Here is a 23,579-nt window from a genome sequence, read left to right on the forward strand (position 1 = left end):
GAAATGAGTAAAAACTAATATAAAATCTGGGTCAAATGAAAGCAGTTTTGCGGAAAATTTGAAGACTACCCTTTGCCCAGCGATATAAGGCATTCCAATGTCACCATTAAATACTGGCATTTAACACATCTCAGACGTTGGTATACTATTTCTGACGGCTTGACGTATTCTACCTTAAAAGCAAGCTCAATTTCTGGCCCCTAACTATCAAGGTCATTATTACACTAACTAGAAAAGAGTTTCTGGAAGTTCTAATAATGGAATAATACTATTTAAATCTATCCCTTCATTAAGTTTTTTAAAAAGGAGGTATAGGATCCAGAGAACTTCCAAATCATATTCACTTATTGTTCGCAAAATAAGAGCCAGACTTTATATTCAGTGTCAATTTGTATGTATAAGTTCAGCTTTTCTTTTAGTAAAGTAAAGTTTTGTTAAGTCACTTACATCATAGAGATAAGAAATCCACCTAACAAAATCTTACTGGAGGAGAGTAAGAATGTCTGATAAGTGTGTACAAAGGAAAGCTCTCATTGGTACCTTTTCTATCTGTGTTTCTTCGGAGCAGTCGGTCCACTTGAGAAATGGCCTCTTCCCAGCAATTGTTGCTTGCCTGAACATGGGGCTGAATCAACTTTAACTTCTGTTCTAGGATTTGATAAGATTCTGATACTAGTTCCTGTGTTTCTTTAGTACAAACAAGCTTTTCAAGTTCATCTTCAAGAATTATTACCCTAAGTAATAAAGAAAAACAGAAACAGATTTCTAAAATATTAAATGGAAAATGTCTAATTCACAAGGCCCATTTAAGAAATAAGCTTATAAGATGAAAAGAGTTTTGGAGATGGAAAGGGTGATGGTCGCCAACAATGTCTATGTACCTAATGGCACTGAACTGTATGACAAAAATGGTAAATTTAATGTTACGTGCATTTTACCACAATGTTTTCAAAAGCTCATAAAGGACATCACCTATTTATCCAACAATATTTCTTTTACATATATGAGGCTTTTATGAGCTGAAAAGATAAATGAAGCTCATTTCATCCTTAACAGGAACCATAACTGAATCAGGGAAATTAGGCATATCTATGCAAGCATAACATCATAACATATAAAGTTATAACAACATTTTATTTCCATTTTACAGATGAGGAATTAGGTCCAGGGAGTTGAAACTTGCCTAGAGTTAGACAGCTGGCAAGCTGTAAGTCCGGGCTGAATCTAAGCCCAGGAGTGCAATACCACAGAAAGATACAGACTGTGTTACAAGAATTCAGAAGAGGAGAAAAGTTGCTACCAGCTATGGGTACAGAGAGGGAACAACTAAGGAAGAGGTACTTTTGAGGAAGTACTGAAGGATGGACAAAATGTGAACATGTACAAAAGATAAGGAAGGTCATTCTAAACGGTACATGGGAAAAGGCATTCATGCAGTTTGTTTGGACTGAAGGAAAGGAGAGAGAAACAGAGAGAGAAAGGCAGACTATCATCAGGTTATAGCAAACCCTCTCAACAGAATGTTTCCTACAGACTTTAGTCCATGCTGCTATACTCTGAAACCAGTGAAGATGTGCAGTTAGCGAAAGCACATATATGTCTCAGATACATTATTTTGATAGTGAGCACTCTAGAGGCAGCGAGAACAGTAAAAGTGTTATTCTCTAGTGTACACAACTGGGAAGAACAAGGGACGAGTGAGAAGGAGGAGTGAAACACAAAACAGATGTTTAGATAACACTTTTAAAATTGTGTACAGTGGTGCTATGGAGCAAATCAGATATGGCTTGTGACTGGTATACTCTGTCTGAAAGATGACATATAGGACCATATACAGAATATTCCATTTTTAAACAGGTGACATCCTTCCCATGCAAAGTCCATACCCTCTGCCACGGCACCAAGCCCCTTTTTCATGTCCATCCAGTGTAGCCTCTTTCTTCCCTGAGCCATCTTCCCTTACTCTAATGCATTCTATTAAGTCCTGTGTAGTTCTGATTCTATTGCCAAAAATTAATTTTTAAAAAGATTTTATTTATTTATTTATTTGGAGAGAGACACAGAGACAGTAAGAGTAAGAGAGGGAAAACAAGCAGGGGAAGTGGGACAGGGAGAAGCAAGCTTCCCACCAGGCAGGGAGCCTGATGTGGCGCTTGATCCCAGGACCCTGGGATTATGACCTGAGCTGAAGGCAGTCACTTAATGACTGAGCCACTCAGGCACCCCGAAAAATTCTTTAGAGACTCTGGCTTTGCCTAATACAACATTTCCACTGAAATGTTTTCTCTGACATACACCCAACCTTTGTTGTCCCTTCTAGCAGAGATTGCCTTATCTCCATATTCCCTGTGGGAGACAGGACTGAGTCAGGTTAGCATTCATTTATCTGTTTTCTTAGAACAACTGCTAGAGACCACTGGAACATCCCTGCCTCACAGCTCCTCAATTTCCCCCCATGCCGTAGCTTTTATAGCCGCCTTATATACTGCAGACAGATGGGTAAAAATTTATTTTCTCAAAATGTCTTTCCTATCTTAATTTCTTGTTCATCATATCTTCCTTACTTCACTGAACTAGCCCTTTGATTTTAAGGAGACGTCAAATGCTTTTGACCTGTTTTTGTTGTTTGTTTTTGTTGTTTGTTTTTACAAAACTGAGTTCTGACCTCCCTATTCTACTTCTTGCCTGGTATACAGGGTCAGGTTCATCAACTAAGATCTTATCAATTCATTAAATTCCATGACTTTTCTGATTACCAACACAACAGGAACCCAGCCCATTCATTTGATCCTGTCCTGTAAGTATATGTTACAGAAAAATGTCACTGGAATGACTGGATGCTACATTTGATCAAGGCAGAGTACCAATAACACCATGCAAAGTAAAAAATGAACAAATATGGGGGGCCTGGGTGGCTCAGTTGGTTTAGCAACTGCCTTCGGCTCAAGTCATGATCCCAGAGTTCGGGAATCAAGTCCCGCATCAGGCTCCCAGCTCCATCGGGAGTCTGCTTCTCCCTCTAACCTTCTCCCCTCTCATGCTCTCTCTCAAATAAATAAATATCTCAAAAAAAACCCTTAACAAATACAGTTTATGGACCCTGCCCTTTAATATTCAACTTGGGCCAAAAAGTTTGTCCTCTGGTTGAGAAAATGTCCAAATCTGCTTTAATTTATTTTAAAAAATTGTAATATATATTCTTCAACTGAATATAACAATACCTCATAACTTGCTGTTCCAGTGCTTGCAGATACTTTGCTCAAATTGCAGGGTCCAGTTAAGAGCCCTACTTAAAGAAGAGTTAGTTAAAACAAGCTCAATCTTTGTAAACATCTCCATTTCAGCTCTCAAAGAGAATGAACACCTGCTTTTGACCTATGTTTCTAGGTTTTCTGTTGAAATCAGACAAAGTGAAAACTGTAAATGATTCCCCCAAATTATAGTACCTACAAATCATTCTCCATTCCTCACGCTGTATGTCTCAATTTTGCTGCTGCTTTCTAGCTAAGACATAAGCCAGCAACCACAATGGCACAAGAATGAAGCTTGCTGATCATGGAGACATCTTCTTATTTAGCTTCAAAACTTACTCATTCAGTAACGCTTTCAGATGGAGCTGTAAGCTGCGTACTGCTGTGTGAACGTTATTCAATTCTCTTGACTTCTGCTGAGTTTTCGATAAACGCTGGGGTACTGACTGGTGCTGAGTTTCAAAGTACCGATAAAACTCATAGCTGCGCTTAAGCTCTTCCAAGCAGGCAGAATGAGCATGAGGTAGACCTTGAGTCACATCAGATAAAATACGATGAGGCAAAAGTGCTGGAGTCAGTAAGGGCCCAGGAGGTGAATTAGCTGTAGAAAGTAATAGGGCTAACCGTCTGAAGAACTCTGAACTCTGTGCCACCCAGAGTTGAAACAAAACCTAAAAAGGAAAAGGAACTACATCAATTCAAAAAGAGAATTGGTCAAAATTCAAAACAAACTACAAATTTGTTTATCTTAACTTCTGGTTAAATTTCTTACTTTATCATAAGATATGAATATAGGTGAGCTTGAACTAATCCTGAAGATTAGCCAAGAATGTCAGATCAAATTATGTAGTCATGGCATGTTGGAACTTCTAGTACGAATATAACATGTAACACCAGTATATACTTTTATTTTTTTTTTAAAGATTTTATTTACTTATTTGAAAGACGGAGATCACAAGTAGGCAGAAAGGCAGGCAGAGAGAGAGGAAGGGAAGCAGGTTCCCCACTGAGCAGAGAGCCCGTTGCAGGGCTTGATCCCAGGACCCTGGGATCATGACCTGAGCTGAAGGCAGAGGCTTTAACCCACTGAGCCACCCAGGCGCCCCACCAATATATACTTTAGAACAGTTCTATCCCGGAAAAGAAGTGTTGATAACAAGATACATCTATCAGAAGTGAATATTCCTTGATGAATTACTTGAACATTTTACACAAAGTAGAAAAAAAGAAAGCAGGAATAATGGACCTACAGAAGTCCAAAGAAATGAGTCAGCAATAGATACATCCAGAATTTAGGGTTCAAAATTATACCATTTTCAGCCTATGAAATAGCTAAGAGATAACATAAAAATCAGTCTAGAGTATTATACTTGAAGGTCTGGCATGAGAAACTGCAAAACCCATTCTTGAGATACAAAGAATCAACAGAGGATTTCTCCATATGTAGTCCTGTTCAACATGGGGACTATGAGGACAATATCCCACAAATAAACAAATACATGAGGAAGCAATCTAATATGAGAGTTAGCAGACAACAAAAAGATAATTGAATACTTTGGATAATTCTGATTTCAATTTTTCATAACCATGAAAGTGGACATTACTCAGACTGCTTTAAAAAATGAACTTTAAGTTATACAGACAATGAATTAAGATAATTTAATATAAACCCCTCTTACTACTAACTTATTTTTTTAAATTGAGCAAGGTCAAATTTCTAAACTGCTAAATACACACTGTCTAGGAATTCTTGAATTTATATAAGCAGCTGACCTCACAAGTCTTCTTATTTAACCATTAAATTTTGGGACCACAATGATTTTCTTTAGTCCTTCATTTGATCATTCAGCATATTCTTGGGCACCTAGATGCCGGGCACTGTTTAGGTGCTGATAATACACCAGAATATAAAAGTGAAAAAAATCCCTTTCTTTCTTTCTTTCTTTTTTTTTTTTTTTTAAAAGATTTTATTTATCTCTACAGAGAGAGAGAGAGAGACAGTGAGAGCAGGAACACGAACAGGGGGAGTGGGAGAGGAGGAAGCAGGCTCCCGCCAAACAGGGACCCTGATGCATGGCTGGATCCCAGAACCCTGGGATTATGACCTGAGCCAAAGGCAGACACTTAATGACTGAGTCACCCAGGCGCCCCCAAATATCCCCCCATTTTTAAAAAAAGATTTTATTTATTTATTTGACAGGCAGAGATCACAAGTAGGCAGAGAGGCAGGCAGAGAGTGAGAGAGAGAGGAGGAGGAGGAAGCAGGCTCCCTGCTGAGCAGAGAGCCCGATGCGGGGCTCGATCCCAGGACCCTGGGATCATGACCTGAGCCAAAGGCAGACGCTTAACGAATGAGCCACCCAGGTGCCCCTGAAAGTCCCTTTCTTACTGGAACTTCTATCCAGGTGGCAGGGGGAGTAAAAGATTCTAACAAGTAAAAGTTTCTCGGCTGATGAGTTATGAGAAAAAATACAGCAGAGAAGGGGAATAGTGAATGCATGTTTATGTGTGTATACCTGGGGGGAAGAAAAGGGAGAGGCAGAAGGAGGGAAAGACGGGGTGGCCAGGAATGTTTCTAACCAAGTGTCATCTAGAAGGAACTGAGCCATGGGATTACCATAAGGGAGGAGAATTACAGGGAGCAGGGGGTTCAAGTACAAAGTACTGTAGTGGGAGTATATAGTACTTGGCACATCTGAAGAACAGCAAGGTCAGTGGGGCTGGTATAGTAAGTAAGGGACAGCATGGTAAGCGATGAAGTCCCTGAAATAACTGGCTTTTACTCTAAGAAAAATGGGGAGCCACTGAAGGATTCTCAGCAGAAGAGTTCTATGATCTCAGTCATGCTCCAGTCAGAAGGATACTAAAATAATCCAGCTGGGAGTTAATGATAGCTTATATCACAGTGGTTAGTAGTTAAGAGGTGAGCAGTAGTGAGACTCTGGATATACAAGAACACAGAACCAACAGAATCTCTTGATAGATTGTTTATGAGAGGAAAAGTGTTATCCAAGATGATTCCAGAGTTTTGGACCACAGCAACTGAAAGAATCTAGTTGGCAGAGCTTACCACCACTTTTAAAAAGACTACTTATTCAATCACCGCCATATTCTCTGATTAAACCAAAACTAAGAAATATGCATTTCCCCCCCCATTTGCTGTTTGGATAGGAAAGTGGCTCTGGTTAACCATTGCTTATGGCCAAACAGGAATTTCTGACTTAAAGCATTTTCACAAAATGTGGATTTATTTTTTAAAGCAGGAAATATACTATTTTATAATGATGAAAAAACTAGTTAAAAATGTGAAAAAGGAAAAAGAGAGACAAGGACTCTATACTAAATATTTTATATACATCCCCTTAGGGCACAGTGAGGAGGTAGCTTTTCTTTCCAAAGGTACATCACTTGCTCAGTTTTCCTGACAGAAGATATGTGAACACTAAAATCTAAATCCAAAGGATATTTTCTTTATAGGACACAATGAAAATTACAAAGGAAAACAAAAGGCACTGATATATTTGTAAACCACCTTTCACTACATTTTAAAAAAAAGCTTTAATTAATGTTGCTCTTTAGAGAGAGAAATTTTCTTTAAATTTAACTTACTTTTAACTTAAAATTTCCTTTAAAATTTAACTTACAAGATCCATTTTAAAATTCTTTATCTGGGTACAATGGCAATAATAAAAGGTGGCAAAACATAATTTTTGAACATCACAGAAATTTTCAGTGGTTTATAAACTCCAGAGACATCAAGATAAAGCTTCTTGCAGAGGTTGGTACTCCTGGTAATAACACAACACAATCATTGAGTTTGGTTATAGATTACTTATGTGTCAAGATAAAGCAAAAGTCAAAGAACTAAAGTTAGTCTAATTTGTAAAACAACTTCAGTGAGCAAAAAGGATTTAGCTACAACTAGCATCTTTCACAGAAGTAGAATTACTGATTCAAAGAACATTATTTTTAAGGCTTTTTGTATGTCAAATTGCATTTTTTAAAAAAGAAGATTTTATTTATTTGAGAGAAAGTGAGCATGAGTTGGCGGGGTGGAGTGAGAGGCAGAAGACTCCCCGCTGAGCACGGAGCCCAACACGGGGCTAATCCCGGGACCCCAAGATGATGATCTGAGCTAAAGTCAGATGCTTCACTGACTGAGCAACCCAGGCGCCCCTTTGTTAAATGGCATTCTGAACAACTTTAGGGAACTAAGGGAACCAGTAAGAAAATTATCACAGCAGCCTAGGTAAGAAATGATGAGGGCTACAATGAAGATGGTAGGAAAGGCTATAGAATGGATGGTTTTAAACATTTTCAAGGTCAAACAGACACAAGAATCTACTGACAAACTGGATACAAGGGATAAAAGCTCAGATAAGAAGGCTGGTATCCAGGTTTCTAGTTTAGTAAGTTGTGTGGTGCCACTTATTGATACGGGTTAGAAAGAGGGTAAGAATAAGTCAAGGAAAATTTCAAGTAACAGTAAAGATTAAAAAAAAAAACACCAAAAGAATTAGAACATTTATGTGACTCTGGACATTTTAAAGAAGTAGAGACTGATGCAGTCTCAAAACAAAAATGGATCTTGGTATCTATGCCGTCAACTACACTTGCACCGATTTCATGGTATCAGGTGAAGTTCTGAAGACTAGAAACTAAGAACCATCTAAGTGGAGTTTGCTAAATACTGAAAAAGAATCTAAAGACTCACTATTTAAAACCACTACTAGAATCTCACCAAACACATGGTTTTTGTAACTTGCTTTATTTTGTTTCTTCCATCTTACAATTTTTCTACCACCCATTCCAAAGAATGTACCATAAATCATTATTAATCTTATATTACTGAACTTCTGTTTCCAATATTTGCTGTTTGGGGAATATCATGAACATACTCTGAGTATATTCTGATTACTCAGATAAATCTTTAAGCTTAAGATTACTGAAGAGTACATACCTTTCTGAAGACTGGTATTAACTGCTCAAATGAACGAATTTGTACTATTACTAGTATGGAAGGTCTCTCTGCTCATAGATAATGAATATTATCAACTTTCAATATCCTTGGCAAAATGTCTACTTACTACTAATGAGACCGAAAGTTTTATCATATTTATTGGCCATTTCTATCCCTTCCTTTGTGCAGCCAGTCCATGCACCCGCCCTATCTTGTCTAGGTGTGTACACCACAGTGCTCTTTACTATGTAGAAAGAATTATATCTACTTTTGTTAAAAACCATTGCAATTTTTTTCACTTAGAAGTTTCTTTTTTTTTTAGAAGTTTAATTCTTATATAGTCAAATATATTCTTTTTTTATTTTTTATTTTTATTAACATATATTATTTGCCCCAGGGGTACAGGTCTGTGAATCATCAGGCTTACACACTTCACAGCACTCACCATAGCACGTACCCTCCCCAATGTCCATAACGCAGCCACACTACCCCTACCCCTACCTGCCAGCAACCCTCAGTTTGTTTTGTGAGATTAAGAGTCTCTTATGGTTTGTCTCCCTCCCAATCCCATCTTGTTTCATTTTTTTTTTCCTTCTCTACCCCCACGACCCCCTGCCCTGACTCTCAAAATCCTTACAGCAGAGAGATCATATGATAATTGTCTTTCTCTGATTGGTCAAATACATTCTTTTATGCATATTTTCCAAGGGAAGATATAGATCTTTTAAGTTCTTTATCCAAGTCTGTTAAAACAAGTAGTCATAAAATCACTCATATTTAATGTAACTTCACTTATCTATAAACTCTGACTTAAGGCGAGAAAATCTTATATAAGAATTTTAAGTATTTTTGATATCAAAATATAAATATCTCCTCATTCAATCTTAACGACGCTCTCAACTTTTAAAGACAGCTTCCCCAGCATCAAGAAGGCTACTATGATGATGGTATTCAGCAAACAATAAAAAGGAACAAGTGGACCATTTATGTTCATACAGCACAAGTGCAATCCAAGAGTATCTAGCTTTTGCTCAGCCCTTTCGTTGCACAGATAGAGTACCTTCAAAGCAGGGAGGCTGAAGCCATCTGTAAGGTTATGTGCTTCCTCTTCTGAAATTTGCTCTTCACTAAGTCCCAGGCCCAGCTCCTTAAAAGGCACCACACAGATGTAGTTGGTTACATTGTCACTCTCAGAGTTCAGGGGGTAGGTTAAATTAGGTTAAGGCAATCAACAAAGCCTTTCATTAAAAAATATAAAGGGTACAGTGAAACCATCCAAAATTACCTTTACTAATCTTTATTCTGAACTTTGAGTAGAGGTGATGAATGTCCATTAAAAAAAAAAAATCTTAAAATCTACTATTTTGGGGCATCTGGGTGGCTTAGCAGTTAAGCATCTGCCTTTGGCTCAGGTCATGATCCCAGGGTCCTAGAATCAACATTCACATCAGGCTCTCTGCTCAGCGGGAAGCCAGCTTCTCCCTCTCCCACCCCCTCTGCTTGTGTTCCCTCTCTCGTTCTCTCTCTGTCAAATAAATAAGTAAAATATTTTTTAAAAAATCTATTAACATATCTCAGGTATCTTATAGGATACTTGTGAATAAAGTATCTTTATATCTATCTAAAGAATTAAAAGTTCAACTCTTCACAAGTGCTAAAGTACTAACTTAATTATTTTTGACAAGTACCCTTTGAAACTGTGTTATGTACTTTATCGTATCATGGCTCAGTATACCACAGTAAAGAGATCTCTCTTCCTCCCAGTGTGCACACTGCAGAACATGATTAGCACTAAGCCTGTTCTATCTCAAGTAGTTCGACACAGACTACCGTTCTGTTTCTGCTTTCCTCTTCCTCGGGGGCATCTATCAATTTACTATGAGATTTTATTCCCCCTTCAATCGTTTTTGGTTTTTTTTTTTAATATAAGGGGTAGGGGAGGGACAGAGGGAGAGAGAATCTTAAGTAGGCTCCAAGGCTCGACACCCAGCATGGAGCCTGATGTGGGGCCTGATCTAACCCTAGGATTATGACCTGAGCCGAAATCAAGAGTCAGATGCTGAACCAACTGAGGCACCCACCCCCTTCAACAGTTTTTGTAAACACTTATTTCCATATAATTCTTGATACTGAACTATTTTTGTATTTCCAGCGTACTCTTATCTGCTCATACATAGAATAGTATTTTAATATAGTGCTATAGTCAATCTATATATATTCTATTCAAGTATTTTGTATCTCCATCTGTGAATTTGGCCTAGTTTTAATTCTTTATAATTTGTGTTTTGGCATTGCAATCATAGAAACTTCATAAATAAAATGAAGTAGGAGAGGCTTTCTAGCCTTTTCTATGGTCTAAAATAGTTTTTTGGAAAACTATAAAACCATCTGGGCCTGATAGTTAAAATTTTTTTTATTCATTTCGTTTTTGAACATGTAATATATCCACAGGATCAAAATTCACAAGATATAAAAAGCCCATAAGGTATTAAGAGGTACAGTAAAAACTACTTCCTACCCCTGTCCCTTAATCACATCATTCCCCTAGCCAAAGGTGAAAGCAATCACTGTTATTAGTGTCCCTCAAGATATTTTCGTGCATCTTTATGCAAAATAAAAGCAAATCCAAATATAAACGTGTATGTGTGGATATGTGTATATATGTACAATGAACACACTCATTTATTCCCTATATATATCTCCCACATATATCTATAGTCTTACACACACACACACACACACACACACACACAATCCCTGTTATGCACAAATGGAAGCATAGTGTAAATAGTGCTCTGTACACTTCCTTTTTTTTCAACATGATTTGGATACCATTCCACAGTAGTGCATCAAGAACTTTATCATTTTTTATAGCTGCAAATTTTCCATTGTTTACCTATAACCAGTTGTGTTGTTTTTTAAATGGAGTATTTTTTAATCATATACCTAATCTCTTTTAAATTTTTTAATTCTTCCTAGGTCAGTTTTGAATATTTGTATTTTGATAAGAAATTATCCATTTCCTTCCACATTTTCAAAGTTGCTGTCACAAAGTTGTATGTATTATATTGTTATAATTATTTTAATTTCTTCCATATCTATGGTTACAGCTCTGTTCCGATTACTAATTTTGTATATTTCTCCTCTTTTTACTTTGATCAGACACGTGAGGGCTTATACTTATTGGTCTTTTCAAGGAAATAGTTGTTGCCTTCTTTTTTATTTTAGTTCCCTATGGTTTTTTGTGTGGTAAATATGTTCTGGTCTCTGCCTACCTCTGAATCTTATCCCATACTTCCCAACTTACTCTGCTCTAGTCATGATGGCCGTCTTGCATTATATGCTCCAATCACGCTAAAATAACTCCTGCCACAGATCTTTCCACTCCCTGCTCCATCAGACTGGAACATGATCTTTCTCCTCATTCAAATGTCATTTTAAATGTTAACTCTTTAGGGAGGCCTGATTGTAGGGGACTATGATCCAATCGAAAGCCATAACCCGCCAATCACTCTCTATCCTACTCAGCTGGGGTTTTTTGCTTTGTAACAGATATGCAAAAATCTCATCTGTTCACTTTATATTTATTATCTCATTCACTAGAAGGCAACAGCCATGAGTACAAGGATCTTGTCTGTCTTGTTCACTGCTAGGTTTCTATTATACAAAAAAATGACTGGCACAGGAAACTCATAAATTTGCCATATTGTTAATCTATTCCTTCTCACTCCCTTATCCCTCACTGAACTGTAAGTACGCTGAGGCATGGTCCCTGCCCATGCCTATTCCATGTACCATCATAAACCCAGGGGCTGGCATATTGCTTGGCACCGAGTTTATTCTCAATAAATATTTACTGAATGAGTAACTACTTGAAGTTCACATGCCACACTACCATATCTCTATTTCTTTCAGTATCTTTGCTTCATTCTACTTGAAATGCAGACTATTATTATCCTCAAGGCCAATTCACTGAAAGCATTCTCTGACCCTGCTGGCCAAGTACATTGTCCTGCTATGCTGGAAGGCACCCTGGGCACTTGTATTGTATTATGAATACCAGTTTATCTACTGAATATACTAAAAGTCTTTAAAAGTAGGTTATATAAGTTTTTACTCTATCTTTGTAACACATAGCAGGCAGGTATTTAGGCAGAGGGTTAACTGAATGGAAAAGTTCATGACTAAAATTTCCAAAGTAGTACAATTTGGTACAGTTAGAAAATATATAGAGAGAAAGATTTCAAGTCATTAGTCCTAGAGCTAAGACACAATTTCACCTCTTACTAGTTATGTCACATCAAACAAATCACACAAAGTGGAGAGTTTACTTAGTTTTCCACCTAAAATGGAGACAAGAAGATCTACCTGTAAGGGTATATATAAAGATATATTCAAACACTTCAAGCATTATATTTATCAGTGCTATAGCATCCAAAATACTGAAGTTACATGTAGTATTTTTGCATTCCATTTACTCATAATTTAAATGATCTATAAATCTTAACTGAAATAAAGACCGTATACACCTTTATTTCCTGATTAACAGAACTAATTTCCTGATGTAGTAAAGTGAAGTGACAGACTTACTGCCCTGCAGTCCGAGTGTTTATTATATACAAGACGCTGTCTAAGCACTTCAGATGCACTAACTCATTTGATGTCAACAAAAACACAGTCAGGAAGAGTATTTTGTTACTGCCCTTTTTTTTCCTTTTCTTTTCTTTTTTTTTTGGTCAGAGAGAGGGAGCACAGGCAGACAGAGTGGCAGGCAGAGGCAGAGGGAGAAGCAGGCTTCCTGCTGAGCAAGGAGCCTGATGCGGGATTCGATCCCAGGACGCTGGGATCGTGACCAGAGCCGAAGGCAGCTGCTCAACCAACTGAGCCACCCAGGCATCCCTGTTACTGCCATTTTTAAAATGAATAAAGTAAGGTACAGAAAGTTGAGAAACTTGCTTAAGGTCACCTAGGCAGTAAGTGATACAGCCAAAATTTAAACTTAGCCAATCTGACTTGAGAGCCTCTGTTTATTTGAAAGGGGAAGGATTTCCTGTTACCAGTTTATTTCCACATCGTGACGCAAATTTGCCCAGTCCAGCAGCTTTTAAAAATGTCAGACCTAGGGGCGCCTGGGTGGCTCAGTGGGTTAAGCCGCTGCCTTCGGCTCAGGTCATGATCTCAGGATCCTGGGATCGAGTCCCACATCGGGCTCTCTGCTCAGCAGGGAGCCTGCTTCCTCCTCTCTCTCTCTCTGCCTTGTGATCTCTCTCTGTCAAATAAATAAATAAAATCTTTAAAAAAAAAAAAAAATGTCAGACCTAGCAAAGCCAGATTCTTCTGACTTTATTCTTTGGACCAGTAATGGCAGGGCCTTCAAGTTTTTTCCTTGTTGAAACTGAGCCACATGGGACCAGAAAAACTTTCGTCCTGTCTGTTATTGTTATTCCCCTAGAATGCATTTCCAGTTTTAAAACAGAAATGATGATGGAAACTAGCTTCAAAATAGGCAATCTCAGTTTACACTTAACTTTCACAGGATGCAACTACACTATCTATATCCATGACTCTGGAAGCACATTTATTCATACATTTAGACAGAAAAGGATATTTTTTCAGCATATATAGGGTAGCTAGCCTTGCTGCTTGAAAGTTGGCTCTTACAGTTCTGTAGACAGCTTTCCGAAGACCGATGAGATGCTGACTGGGATGCTGTCCAGCTTTATTAAATGGGCAAGCAGCACTGACCCTGTCAAGCAAACTTGAAAAGTAAAATGTGATACAACTGTACAGGTGTCCTAAAGTTATTGTTTCCTAAATCCACAATTCTATTAAACTTAGAAAAAAAAAATCCTTTTTTTGTGGTTTCTATTAGAAAATGATTGTAAATATCCCAACTCAGGTCTCATAAACAGCCATTTCCCTAATATAGCTATTGCCACCAAAGAAAACACAAATGAAAAATTAAATCTCAAAGAGTAAAGGCTTCTTTTGATATGGGGAAACAATAAATTTTAATCAAAATATAGTAGAAATGGAGGAATACTTATGTAAGACATCGCACTTTTTTGACACACTCTACTTGCTAAAATATACTAAATCAGTTTTCAAAACCTCTATCTATAATAAGTATGAAAGCCTTAATTACAAATATTTTTACATTCTTAATATGCATTTATGTATGTTTATCTTTCATATTTTTGGTCACTTGTACAGAACAATCAAATGCTGTTTAGAAATACATTCTGTACATTCATAAAAGTAGGGTGAAATGACTTACCCACCTGCTGCCACTGGCACTTACCTACTCAAAATGAAGTAGGGGACGCAGAGAGATAACAGGACCAGTGGCCAACAGGGGAATGCAAGTAGAAAGGCAAAGGAAGGGTTACTAGGTAGTAGCGTAGCTACTCTCAAAACTACTCAAGAGGAAGCACACTTCATAGCACTTTCCAAAAGATAAATGGGGAGTACCTATTTGCAACAATGATGTATAATATACCATGCTTTTATGAATGAAACGAAAAATCATTACATATTACACAGCTATTGCATAATAGTTTTTTCACCTAACCAGTAACCTCTCCCAGTAGAAAACAAAATACTGGAATTTATAAGTGTCTCAGACTATAACGACAAATTTGCAAAACAAGACATCTAACTCAAAACTCTTAAAACAGTAAACCAAACTAAAATATATTCAGACATTAAAAATTTATTTAAAAAAAAAGAGGACCATGACTGATAGGCTTATTTTAAATTAATAAAACGAGGCAAAGAAGAATGGTTAAATTCTTTGCTAGAGAGGACAAATTGAGGCAAACAAGAAGACATGTTTTCAGCATACGGCACTATGGTGTGAGTTTCAGTTTACTAATAAATCAGTTTAAAAGATAAAAATATTTCTAAAAAAGTTATGATTCAAGATTCATTATCCCTCATAATTTTTCTCAATCAATTAGCCAGTTAGAAACAAGTAAAACGATTTTTGCCAACATTTCTTTTGCCTGCCTGCATGTCAATGCATAGAAGTCATAATCTAGAAGTCAATCATGTCTAGCTGGCCCATTTTAGCTCTTCATGCCAATTCTATACATAATTCTATAATGTAAGTTGGAAAATGACAAAATGCACAGAAAACCCTTTACATGTCTAAGCATTAATTGGGCACATATCCATTTTGCTTAACAAGTCTTCTAATGAAATACTGTGCAAGTCAAAATGAAAAGGAGCTATTACTTAGTGTTGTTTTTAACTTTTTAAAATCAATATGTTCCAACAAATTAGTATTTGTTATGCTCTACCAAAAAGTGGACTTTAACTACAATATGAAGGGCAAAAATAAACAGAGAACTATTACATTTGAATTGAACAAAAAGAGAAGTTATAAAATCTCTCTCATGGCTTGGGATTGTTTAAACACTGTTCTAGAACGCAACAGAGTGAAGAATGATATGACTATTAGAGATTCTTCCACTTCCCTGTTTCGTGATTGTCCACATACAGCTTTTCCGTCAGGACTGTTTAAGTTATTCTTAATAAGCATGGCAGAGTGAAGAACGAGTTGACTACCCAAGGTTCTTCTGCTCTCCCTTTTCGTGATTTTCCAGATATAAGTAATTAAGAGAAATAATTATTCTTCACCATATACTTGCTCTCTCCCGCCTACAGATTACAAAGGTTATATGAGTTAAATATATGGTTAATTATACTACAGTACAACTCTCATTTGTTAGTGGTTAGCAGGCAGTCTAGTGGAATGGAAACAGCTCTAGAGTCAGGTGGAATGGATCTGAACATTGTACCAGCACAGGTAATTGTATGCTTTTAGTTATATGCAAAATTACTTAGCATAGAACTTGGAACATAAATGGTGCTCAATAAATACAACTACCCTCTTAATAACAGAGTAAATATCCTATAATTCTGGTAGCTTAATATTTAATTAAGACTAGACTAAAGATAAAGATTAAATATTCACCAGACTAGACTGGTGAATATTTAATTTCCTGTGAGAATGTGAAACATCATTATTTGCATGATATTCTTAGAATATTAGTGCCATAATATCTGCTAACATTTACTAAAGAATATTACTAATGCATGGCATAATTTTTCAAAATGAATTCAAGTCCAATACATCTATCATTTAAATTGAGGGAAGAGAGCATCTGGCAGAAAGTAAACAAACATTTGTTGAGTAACTTTGCATGCTAGGTTCAAAGTTAGGCTCTCTCTCTATATTATCTCATAAAATAATCCCGTTTACAGAGAAATAATCATAATTGCCAAAGCTCTTTGGTTTCTCAAAGTAGATAAGTAGAATAATACTACATATTAAATCCAGCACCTAATGTATTTGTTCCTTCACAGTTAAGAGACTTTAGTAAATGCCTAAGAAAAATCTACTTTTTTCTATCAATGCAACACAGAGCTGAAAATAGTTAATAAGTACTCTAATTTATAACTATGTAGTAGAAAAGAATTATTTAAAAAATAAAATGAAAAATGAACTCACAGTGTAAATCCTCTGGAAATGACTTCGGTTTCTTGAATGAGACGTAAAGCTTTTCTCACAAGGTTAGTAAAAGCTCGGCTATTTGTTGCTGTATCTTCTAAATGGACATTGTATTTTTTTAGAGTTACTTGTAGTTTGGCTGTCCTCCATAATCTCAAAGCTCTTACGATCAGAAAAATAAATAGAATCACTCCCCATACCAGCCAGGAAGATGCAATCCACGAAGTGGGAAGCATAATGAGCAAACTAATGAAGGCAAACAGCACTGAGACATCCCTATAACAGAGAAACCAAGAAAATGATACTCATCAGACTAGAGAAAGATGTGTTAGTTAACTTAGGTTTACTAAAATAGATAAAATGCTAGCTTCTTTGTAAAGTGTGACTTAAAAAAAAATGACATTTAAACAAGTAATGTGAAATAGTTTAAAAATATCTAGCAAAAAAACATTGGTGCTTAGGTATTAAAATCTCAGCTAAGTTTAGGTAAAACACATAAGTAATAGGTATCTTCAGAAATGACTTTTTAAAAAAAAGATATGGATTCTTTTAACCTAAAAACAAAGTAGAGTTTAAAATCCAATCTTACAAATCTAAAAGTAAAAATATTTTTTATTAATTTTTAATATTAAAATACATTTTAATATTGTCATGGGTTCTTATCCCAAAGTCAGATACTAATTATTTGTGCAGAAACAAACACCTCAAGAAAATATAAGTATTTTTCCAGTAGAAATAATATATACCCGAGTAATTGTTTCAGTAAAGTCATCTAATTTTATATAATCATTATCATAAATCTGGACTACACATACCACAGCCCATAATATGCACAAACTTTGTACTTCTTACATTGCTTTAAGTAAAAATATATGTGAAAATTTTCTTTCTCTAGGTTAATTACAAATCTACAGAGTAAAATACATCTGTTAAGCAATGATGGCTTTGATAAAAATGTATATAAGAAAGAAGTGACTATAGGGAGATGTGTCTGATGATGTCTAAAAAAAAAAAAAAAATCAACATTACCTGAAGACGGTTATAATCAAATTACAAAGAAATCACATGTAAGAATGCTTCCTAAGAAATATTTACCTGACCTAATTTCTCTTGGAATTCTTTACTTTCATATGATGCTGGTAAAATCAAAGCAAAATCTCATCATATACTTTCATGCATTAATAGCAAAGTCTTAAAGTATTTACAGGCCTCAGAGTTGCCTAATCACATCTGTGCCTAAAGGAAACTTGAGAGTTAAAGCTGTAAAATTCTTAAAACCCTGGTTCCTTCTAGCAGCGCTTTGTTGCCCTTTATTTGTAAAGGGTAAGATGCTTTACTTCATCATGATGCTGAGTGACTACAGATTTGAAAGGCGTATTTTGCTACCTGTTACAATATGAAGCATTTGTCAACGTGACAGGAAAAACAGATAAATTCAGAAATTTGAGGCCACTGTTACGTACCTACCTATATAACTTGAATAATTCAAGTAATGATTTTGTTTACTGAATAAACACATACCTTAATAGGAGAAGACATGAACAGTTCTGTATATACAATCCCTTTTTGCTGTTCTTTCTAAAAACATGTCCTGGAACTTCTGCATTACATCCAAATACTTCAAGTAGTCGAAAAGTTTTAGGACTGAATTGTCATTCTATTCTTTATGGCTTCTCGGTCAACAAAGCAACAATTGACTGTTTATCTCCACGTCCTATCCTATTTTTGATGTTTCTACTATGAGGTTTTTTTTTTTTTTTTAAGATTTTATTTATTTTATAGAGAGAGACACAGTGAGAGAGGGAACACAAGCAGGGGAGTGGAAGAGGAAGACGCAGGCCTCTGGCCAAGCAGGGAGCCAGTATAGAGCTCCATCCCAGGACTTTGGGATCATGACCTGAGCGGAAGGCAGGTGCTTAACGACTGAGCCACTCAGGCGCCCGTACAATGCATTTAAGTTATAATATATTAATTTTAAAGATACATAAAGAACTAAGACTGCATGCACACGTGTATAGATACATGGGTAAGAGAGATCCTTGAGGCACATGTTATACCTGCTTGTTGGATTATTAAACACAGAATTAATTATACTGAATTAAAAATGTCTAACAAGCCGATTTCTTCCAGCTTCACTTTAAATAGTATTTACTTTAGAAAGGTACTTTTTTTTAAACCTCTGGGGTATCATTACATTAATTACAATGTTAAAATGCATGGAAAGTTTATAATATCTTTACAATGGAGAACATCATGATGGATTTCCTCTGCTAATACCATATATGTAAGCAAGAGATAGATGTTTTCAGGACAGTACCAAATATTAGGGGTTGCCAGGGAGCAAAGTGTTGGAAGGTGTCCATTTTCCTGTTGTTGAGGTTGCCCTGCAGACAGGATACTGGGATCAAGTAGCTCAATCAGCTCCACATCCTCTTGTAACAGGACTTCCTGTTGCAGGATGGTATGTAGTGAGTCAAGTCGGAATCCAATATCCTTGCCATTAAAAAACCGGAAGAGAGGAATTATTACATACATAATTTTGTATTAAATGCTAAGCTCCTAATGTGCTAACAAAATTTTGGTTATTTATTTTCAGTATAACATCCAAGAAGAAGATGTAGCAGTTCAAACTATCTTTAGTATAATGGATGGGGTTTTAGTTTCACCGTAAATGTGAAACAATAAAGACTGAGTTGGATGTTACTGAGCCATCAGATGTGAAATACAAATTGTTAATAAAGAAATGTGAAGTAACTAAAAAGACTAATAAACCTGTCTAGTTAAGCCCAATCAATTCGGTTTTTGGAACAGAGCATGGAAACTATAATCCTGTAACCTCAGACGCTGTCCCTGGATACTGGAACAATATAGCCAGAACAGTGAGAATTACATCAGTAGGATCCAGGCCTTCTACAAACGGACATTCGAGTATTAAAAACAAAACACTGAGGAATAGAATACAAAACCACACTAATAAGTGCATAGCACTTTATAGTTTACAAAATGCTTTCACATATACTAGCTCATTTATTCCTTCCTCTTTTCCTTCTATCTATCAAAAAATATTATATACATACACACACACACACACACATACACACCCCAAGAACCATGCTTGAAACCAAGGGCATGAACGATGAGAATAACATACAAGTCTCTACTCTTGAAGAGTTCACAGTTTAATGAAGAAGACTGAAAAGTAAACATTTACAACATAATGTGCAGAGGAGTGCAATGAGGCATACCTGGGTCATTATGAAAATGGCACAGAGGAACCAAAATTTGTAATGAAGTCAGAGAAAGGAAAAGAGGTGATGCCTGAGCTGAGTCTTAAAGTATGAACAAGAACTGACCGGAGGAAACAGCTGGAAGAGAGGGGTAGGAAGAACAAAAGCCTCTTTAGCCCTGCAAGTCATTGCTTTTAGTTTTACACAGAGTATACACGGTAAAAAGATGAGAGATGAGGGGCACCTGGCTGGCTCGGTAGTGGGAGCATGAAACTCTTGATCTCAGGGTTAGAATTTTCAGCCCCATGCTGAGGGTAGAGATTACTTAAACAGATAAATTAAAAAAAAAAAAAAAGGTGAGAGAGGAAGTAGCAATATTACAGTACACGGGGTAACTTTCACAGCAACCCCTATGATGTACATTTTCATACCCCTCTCTGTTCTACAGAGGAGAAAACTAAAGTCCAAAGAGATTAAGTAATTTTCCAGAGAGGAGAAAACTAAAGCCCAAAGAGATTAAGTAATTTTCCAGAATTCTGATTTCAAATCCCAAGTCTCTAGTAATCAATTATACTTCCTTATATAGAGTCTGCTGTATGAGAAAATTTGAAATTTTACTATGCATTAAATTTAAGAACAGAATGATCCTATTTTAAGATAAATAAAGAGAACTTTTAATGGACAAGACCTTTAGATATTAAAGTAAAACCAGCTAGGTCTAGGGTTGGAGGACAATGGGTTTGTTCTTGTAGCCAGTTCATCATTCCCACACAAGCGCCTGCCTGCCCCGCCTAAGCGGATCATAATGGGGACTGAACAGGAATGCAGTGACCTGTATATCCAACCATGAGTGTCCTCCTGATTGTGCATTATATATCACTTTTAATGTTCTTCATTAATACCAGTCCTATATTGATATATTTATTGACTTTTTTCTTCTTCTTTTTTTAAAGAAAGCTCTACACTCAGGGGCACCTGGGTGGATCAGTCGGTTAAACGTCTGCCTTGGGTTTGGGTCATGACCCCAGGGTCCTGGAAGCCCCGCATTGAGCCCTGCATGGGGCTCCCTAGTCAGCCTAGAGTGTGCTTCTCCCTCTGCCCCCAACCTGTGCTCATGTTTGCATACTCTCTTGGAAATAAATAAAATCTTTAAAAATAAGTAAATAGGGTGCCTGGGGGGCTCAGTGGGTTAAAGTCTCTGCCTTCAGCTCAGGTCACGATTCCAGGGTCCTGGGATCGAGCCCCGCATGGGGCTCTCTGCTTGGTGGGGATCTGCTTTCCCCTCTGCCTGCCTCTCTGCCTACTTGTGATCTCTCTCCTTCTGTCAAATGAATAAATTAAAAAAAATCTTTTAAAAATTAAAATAGGTAAATACAATTTAAATAAATAAAATAAAAATAAGTAAATAATAAAGTTAAAAAAAAATCTCTGCCCAATGTGGGGCTTGAACTCACAACCACAAGATCAAGAGTCATATAATCTACCGACTGAGCCAGCTTGGCACCCCTTTATTCCTTTTAATTATCTATTATTTCTTGTCTTTTTGATACCAGCCATTCTGAGAGGTATAAGATTATATCTCACTATGGTTTTTTTTTACTTTTTTTTTTATTTTTTTATTTTTTTTTCCAATTTATTTATTTTCAGAAAAACAGTATTCATTATTTTTTCACCACACCCAGTGCTCCATGCAAGCAGTGCCCTCTATAATACCCACCACCTGGTACCCCAACCTCCCACCCCCCCGCCTCACTGTGGTTTTGATTTGCATTTCTCTGATGATTAAGGATGCTGAGCATCTGTTCATGTGCCTCCTTTCTCTTCTTAGAATTATGATTCAAGGGGCGCCTGGGTGGCTCGGTCAGTTAAGTTTCTGACTCTTGATTTTTGGCTCAGGTCATGATCTCAGGGTCATGAGATTGAGCCCTGCCTTGGGTTCTGTGCTCAGCACAGAGTCTGCTTGGGAGTCTCTCTCTCTCTCTCTCTCTCCCCCTCTACCCTATTACTTTCCCTGCTCTCTCTCTCTCCAAATTTAAAACAAAACAGAAAAAACAAATAAAACCTTAAAAAAACAAAATTCTAACATTTAGACCCAATTAACTGACACTCCACCTCACTTTCATAAACAGAATAGCATAATTCACTTTATACCACTGTTCGGGAGGGGTGGGAAGCAAGGAGGGCAGGATGAAGAACACGGCAGCTTTTCAAGTAATCTTTGAAATAAATCTCCACACACTGGCCTTATTATTTGATTTGGATTCCCCACACAAAGCAGTATTAAAATGTTAAGATTAAAAATAAGTTTTTGTTACAAAAGCCTTAAATTGTACCTTTTATGAGACCTCTACACACCTATATATGGGTAAGTTTAAGGAAGCCTAACTAAAGGAAGGCTAAGGCTATTAGAGAAGGGGAAGGTTATTAATGTAGAATGAGAGATTTCTCTCTTCATAGCCCCATGTATAGTTGCCTAATCAGGAACACACTTTTCTTTTTTGATTTTATTTATTTATTTGAGAGTGACAGCGAGTGAGCACAAGCAAGGGGAAGGGCATGCAGAGGGAGAAGCAGGCTCCCTGCTGAGCAAGGAGCCTGGTGTGGGACTTGATCCCAGGACACTGGGATCATGAGCTGAGCTGAAGACAGACACTTAACGGACTGAGCCATCCAGGCATCCCAGGTACACATTTTCTTTAACATCATCCTTGGCATCAGACCGGTGTATAAAGCTGGGATAATGTTTCCTCAAAACTATTGTGCTTTAAGGCAGTACTAATAGCTTTAGGAATATTTGATTCAAGAATGTGACAAACCGGGGTGGCTGAGTGGCTCAGTTAGTTCAGCCAGTCAGTTAAGCCCTTGGCTCAGGGTCCTGGGTTCGAGCCCTTGTCAGGCTCCCTGCATTGGGCTCCCTGCGCAGCAGGCAACCTGCTTCTCCTTCTGCCTCTCCTCCTGCTTGTGTTCCCTCTCTCTGTCAAATAAATAAGTAAGATCTTTAAAAAAAAATGTGACAAACTAACCATCTATAATTACCCAAACATACAAATAAACTTGAAAGTGACAAGACATTCTAAATAACTAATGCAGTATTACCTAGTAACCTGACTGCTTCTACACAGGAAGAATTTGATCTATATTCTACTCATAATAGCTATAAAATTAAGTCAGATTAAACTGATGAATTAAATTTTTTTAAAGAACAAATTCTAAAGCTTCTTTTATTTGTTTGACAGAGATCACAAGTAGGCAGAGAGAGAGAGAGAGAGAGAGAGAGAGAGGAGGAAGCAGGCTCCCCCTGGCTCATGACCTGAGCCGAAGGCAGAGGCTTTAACCCACTGAGCCACCCAGGGGACCCTAAGAACAAATTCTAAAATTGTATATTTGCAATATGGCAATCAAATTAGTGGAAAAATACACACCTGCTAATATTAAGAAACATCTCGCAATAGCCCTATTTGGACTCTGGTCCAAGTCTCAAATAAATGAAGATATTTAAAAAGGACTAATTCTGGGGCGCCTGAGTGGCTCAGTAGGTTAAGCCTCTGCCTTCCACTCAGGTCACGATCTCAGAGTCCTGGGTTCGAGCTCTGCATGGGACTCCCTGCTCAGTGGGAAGTTTCCTT

The 23,579-nt window shown here is 37.0% G+C and overlaps 1 protein-coding gene across 4 annotated transcripts in view; it reads right to left on the reverse strand.

Moving 5' to 3' along the window:
- The window catches only part of VEZT (vezatin, adherens junctions transmembrane protein), a 65,332-nt gene that overhangs the window by 11,813 nt on the left and 29,940 nt on the right, over window positions 1-23,579 (reverse strand). For 2 of the 4 annotated variants that reach the window (XM_044228853.1, XM_044228854.1), the window contains exons 4-9: window positions 19,044-19,219; window positions 16,727-17,002; window positions 13,820-13,969; window positions 9,272-9,419; window positions 3,591-3,922; window positions 541-734 (exon numbers count right to left, since the gene is read on the reverse strand). In XM_044228853.1, coding sequence (XP_044084788.1) covers window positions 541-734; window positions 3,591-3,922; window positions 9,272-9,419; window positions 13,820-13,969; window positions 16,727-17,002; window positions 19,044-19,219 — 1,276 coding nt within the window. The remainder of the gene's footprint in view (window positions 1-540; window positions 735-3,590; window positions 3,923-9,271; window positions 9,420-13,819; window positions 13,970-16,726; window positions 17,003-19,043; window positions 19,220-23,579) is intronic. The other 2 variants (XM_044228852.1, XM_044228855.1) reach the window with 1 other exon arrangement.

The sequence above is a fragment of the Neovison vison genome, chromosome 12 (assembly GCF_020171115.1).
Source record: "Neovison vison isolate M4711 chromosome 12, ASM_NN_V1, whole genome shotgun sequence".
Classification (NCBI taxonomy): Eukaryota; Metazoa; Chordata; class Mammalia; order Carnivora; family Mustelidae; genus Neogale; species Neogale vison.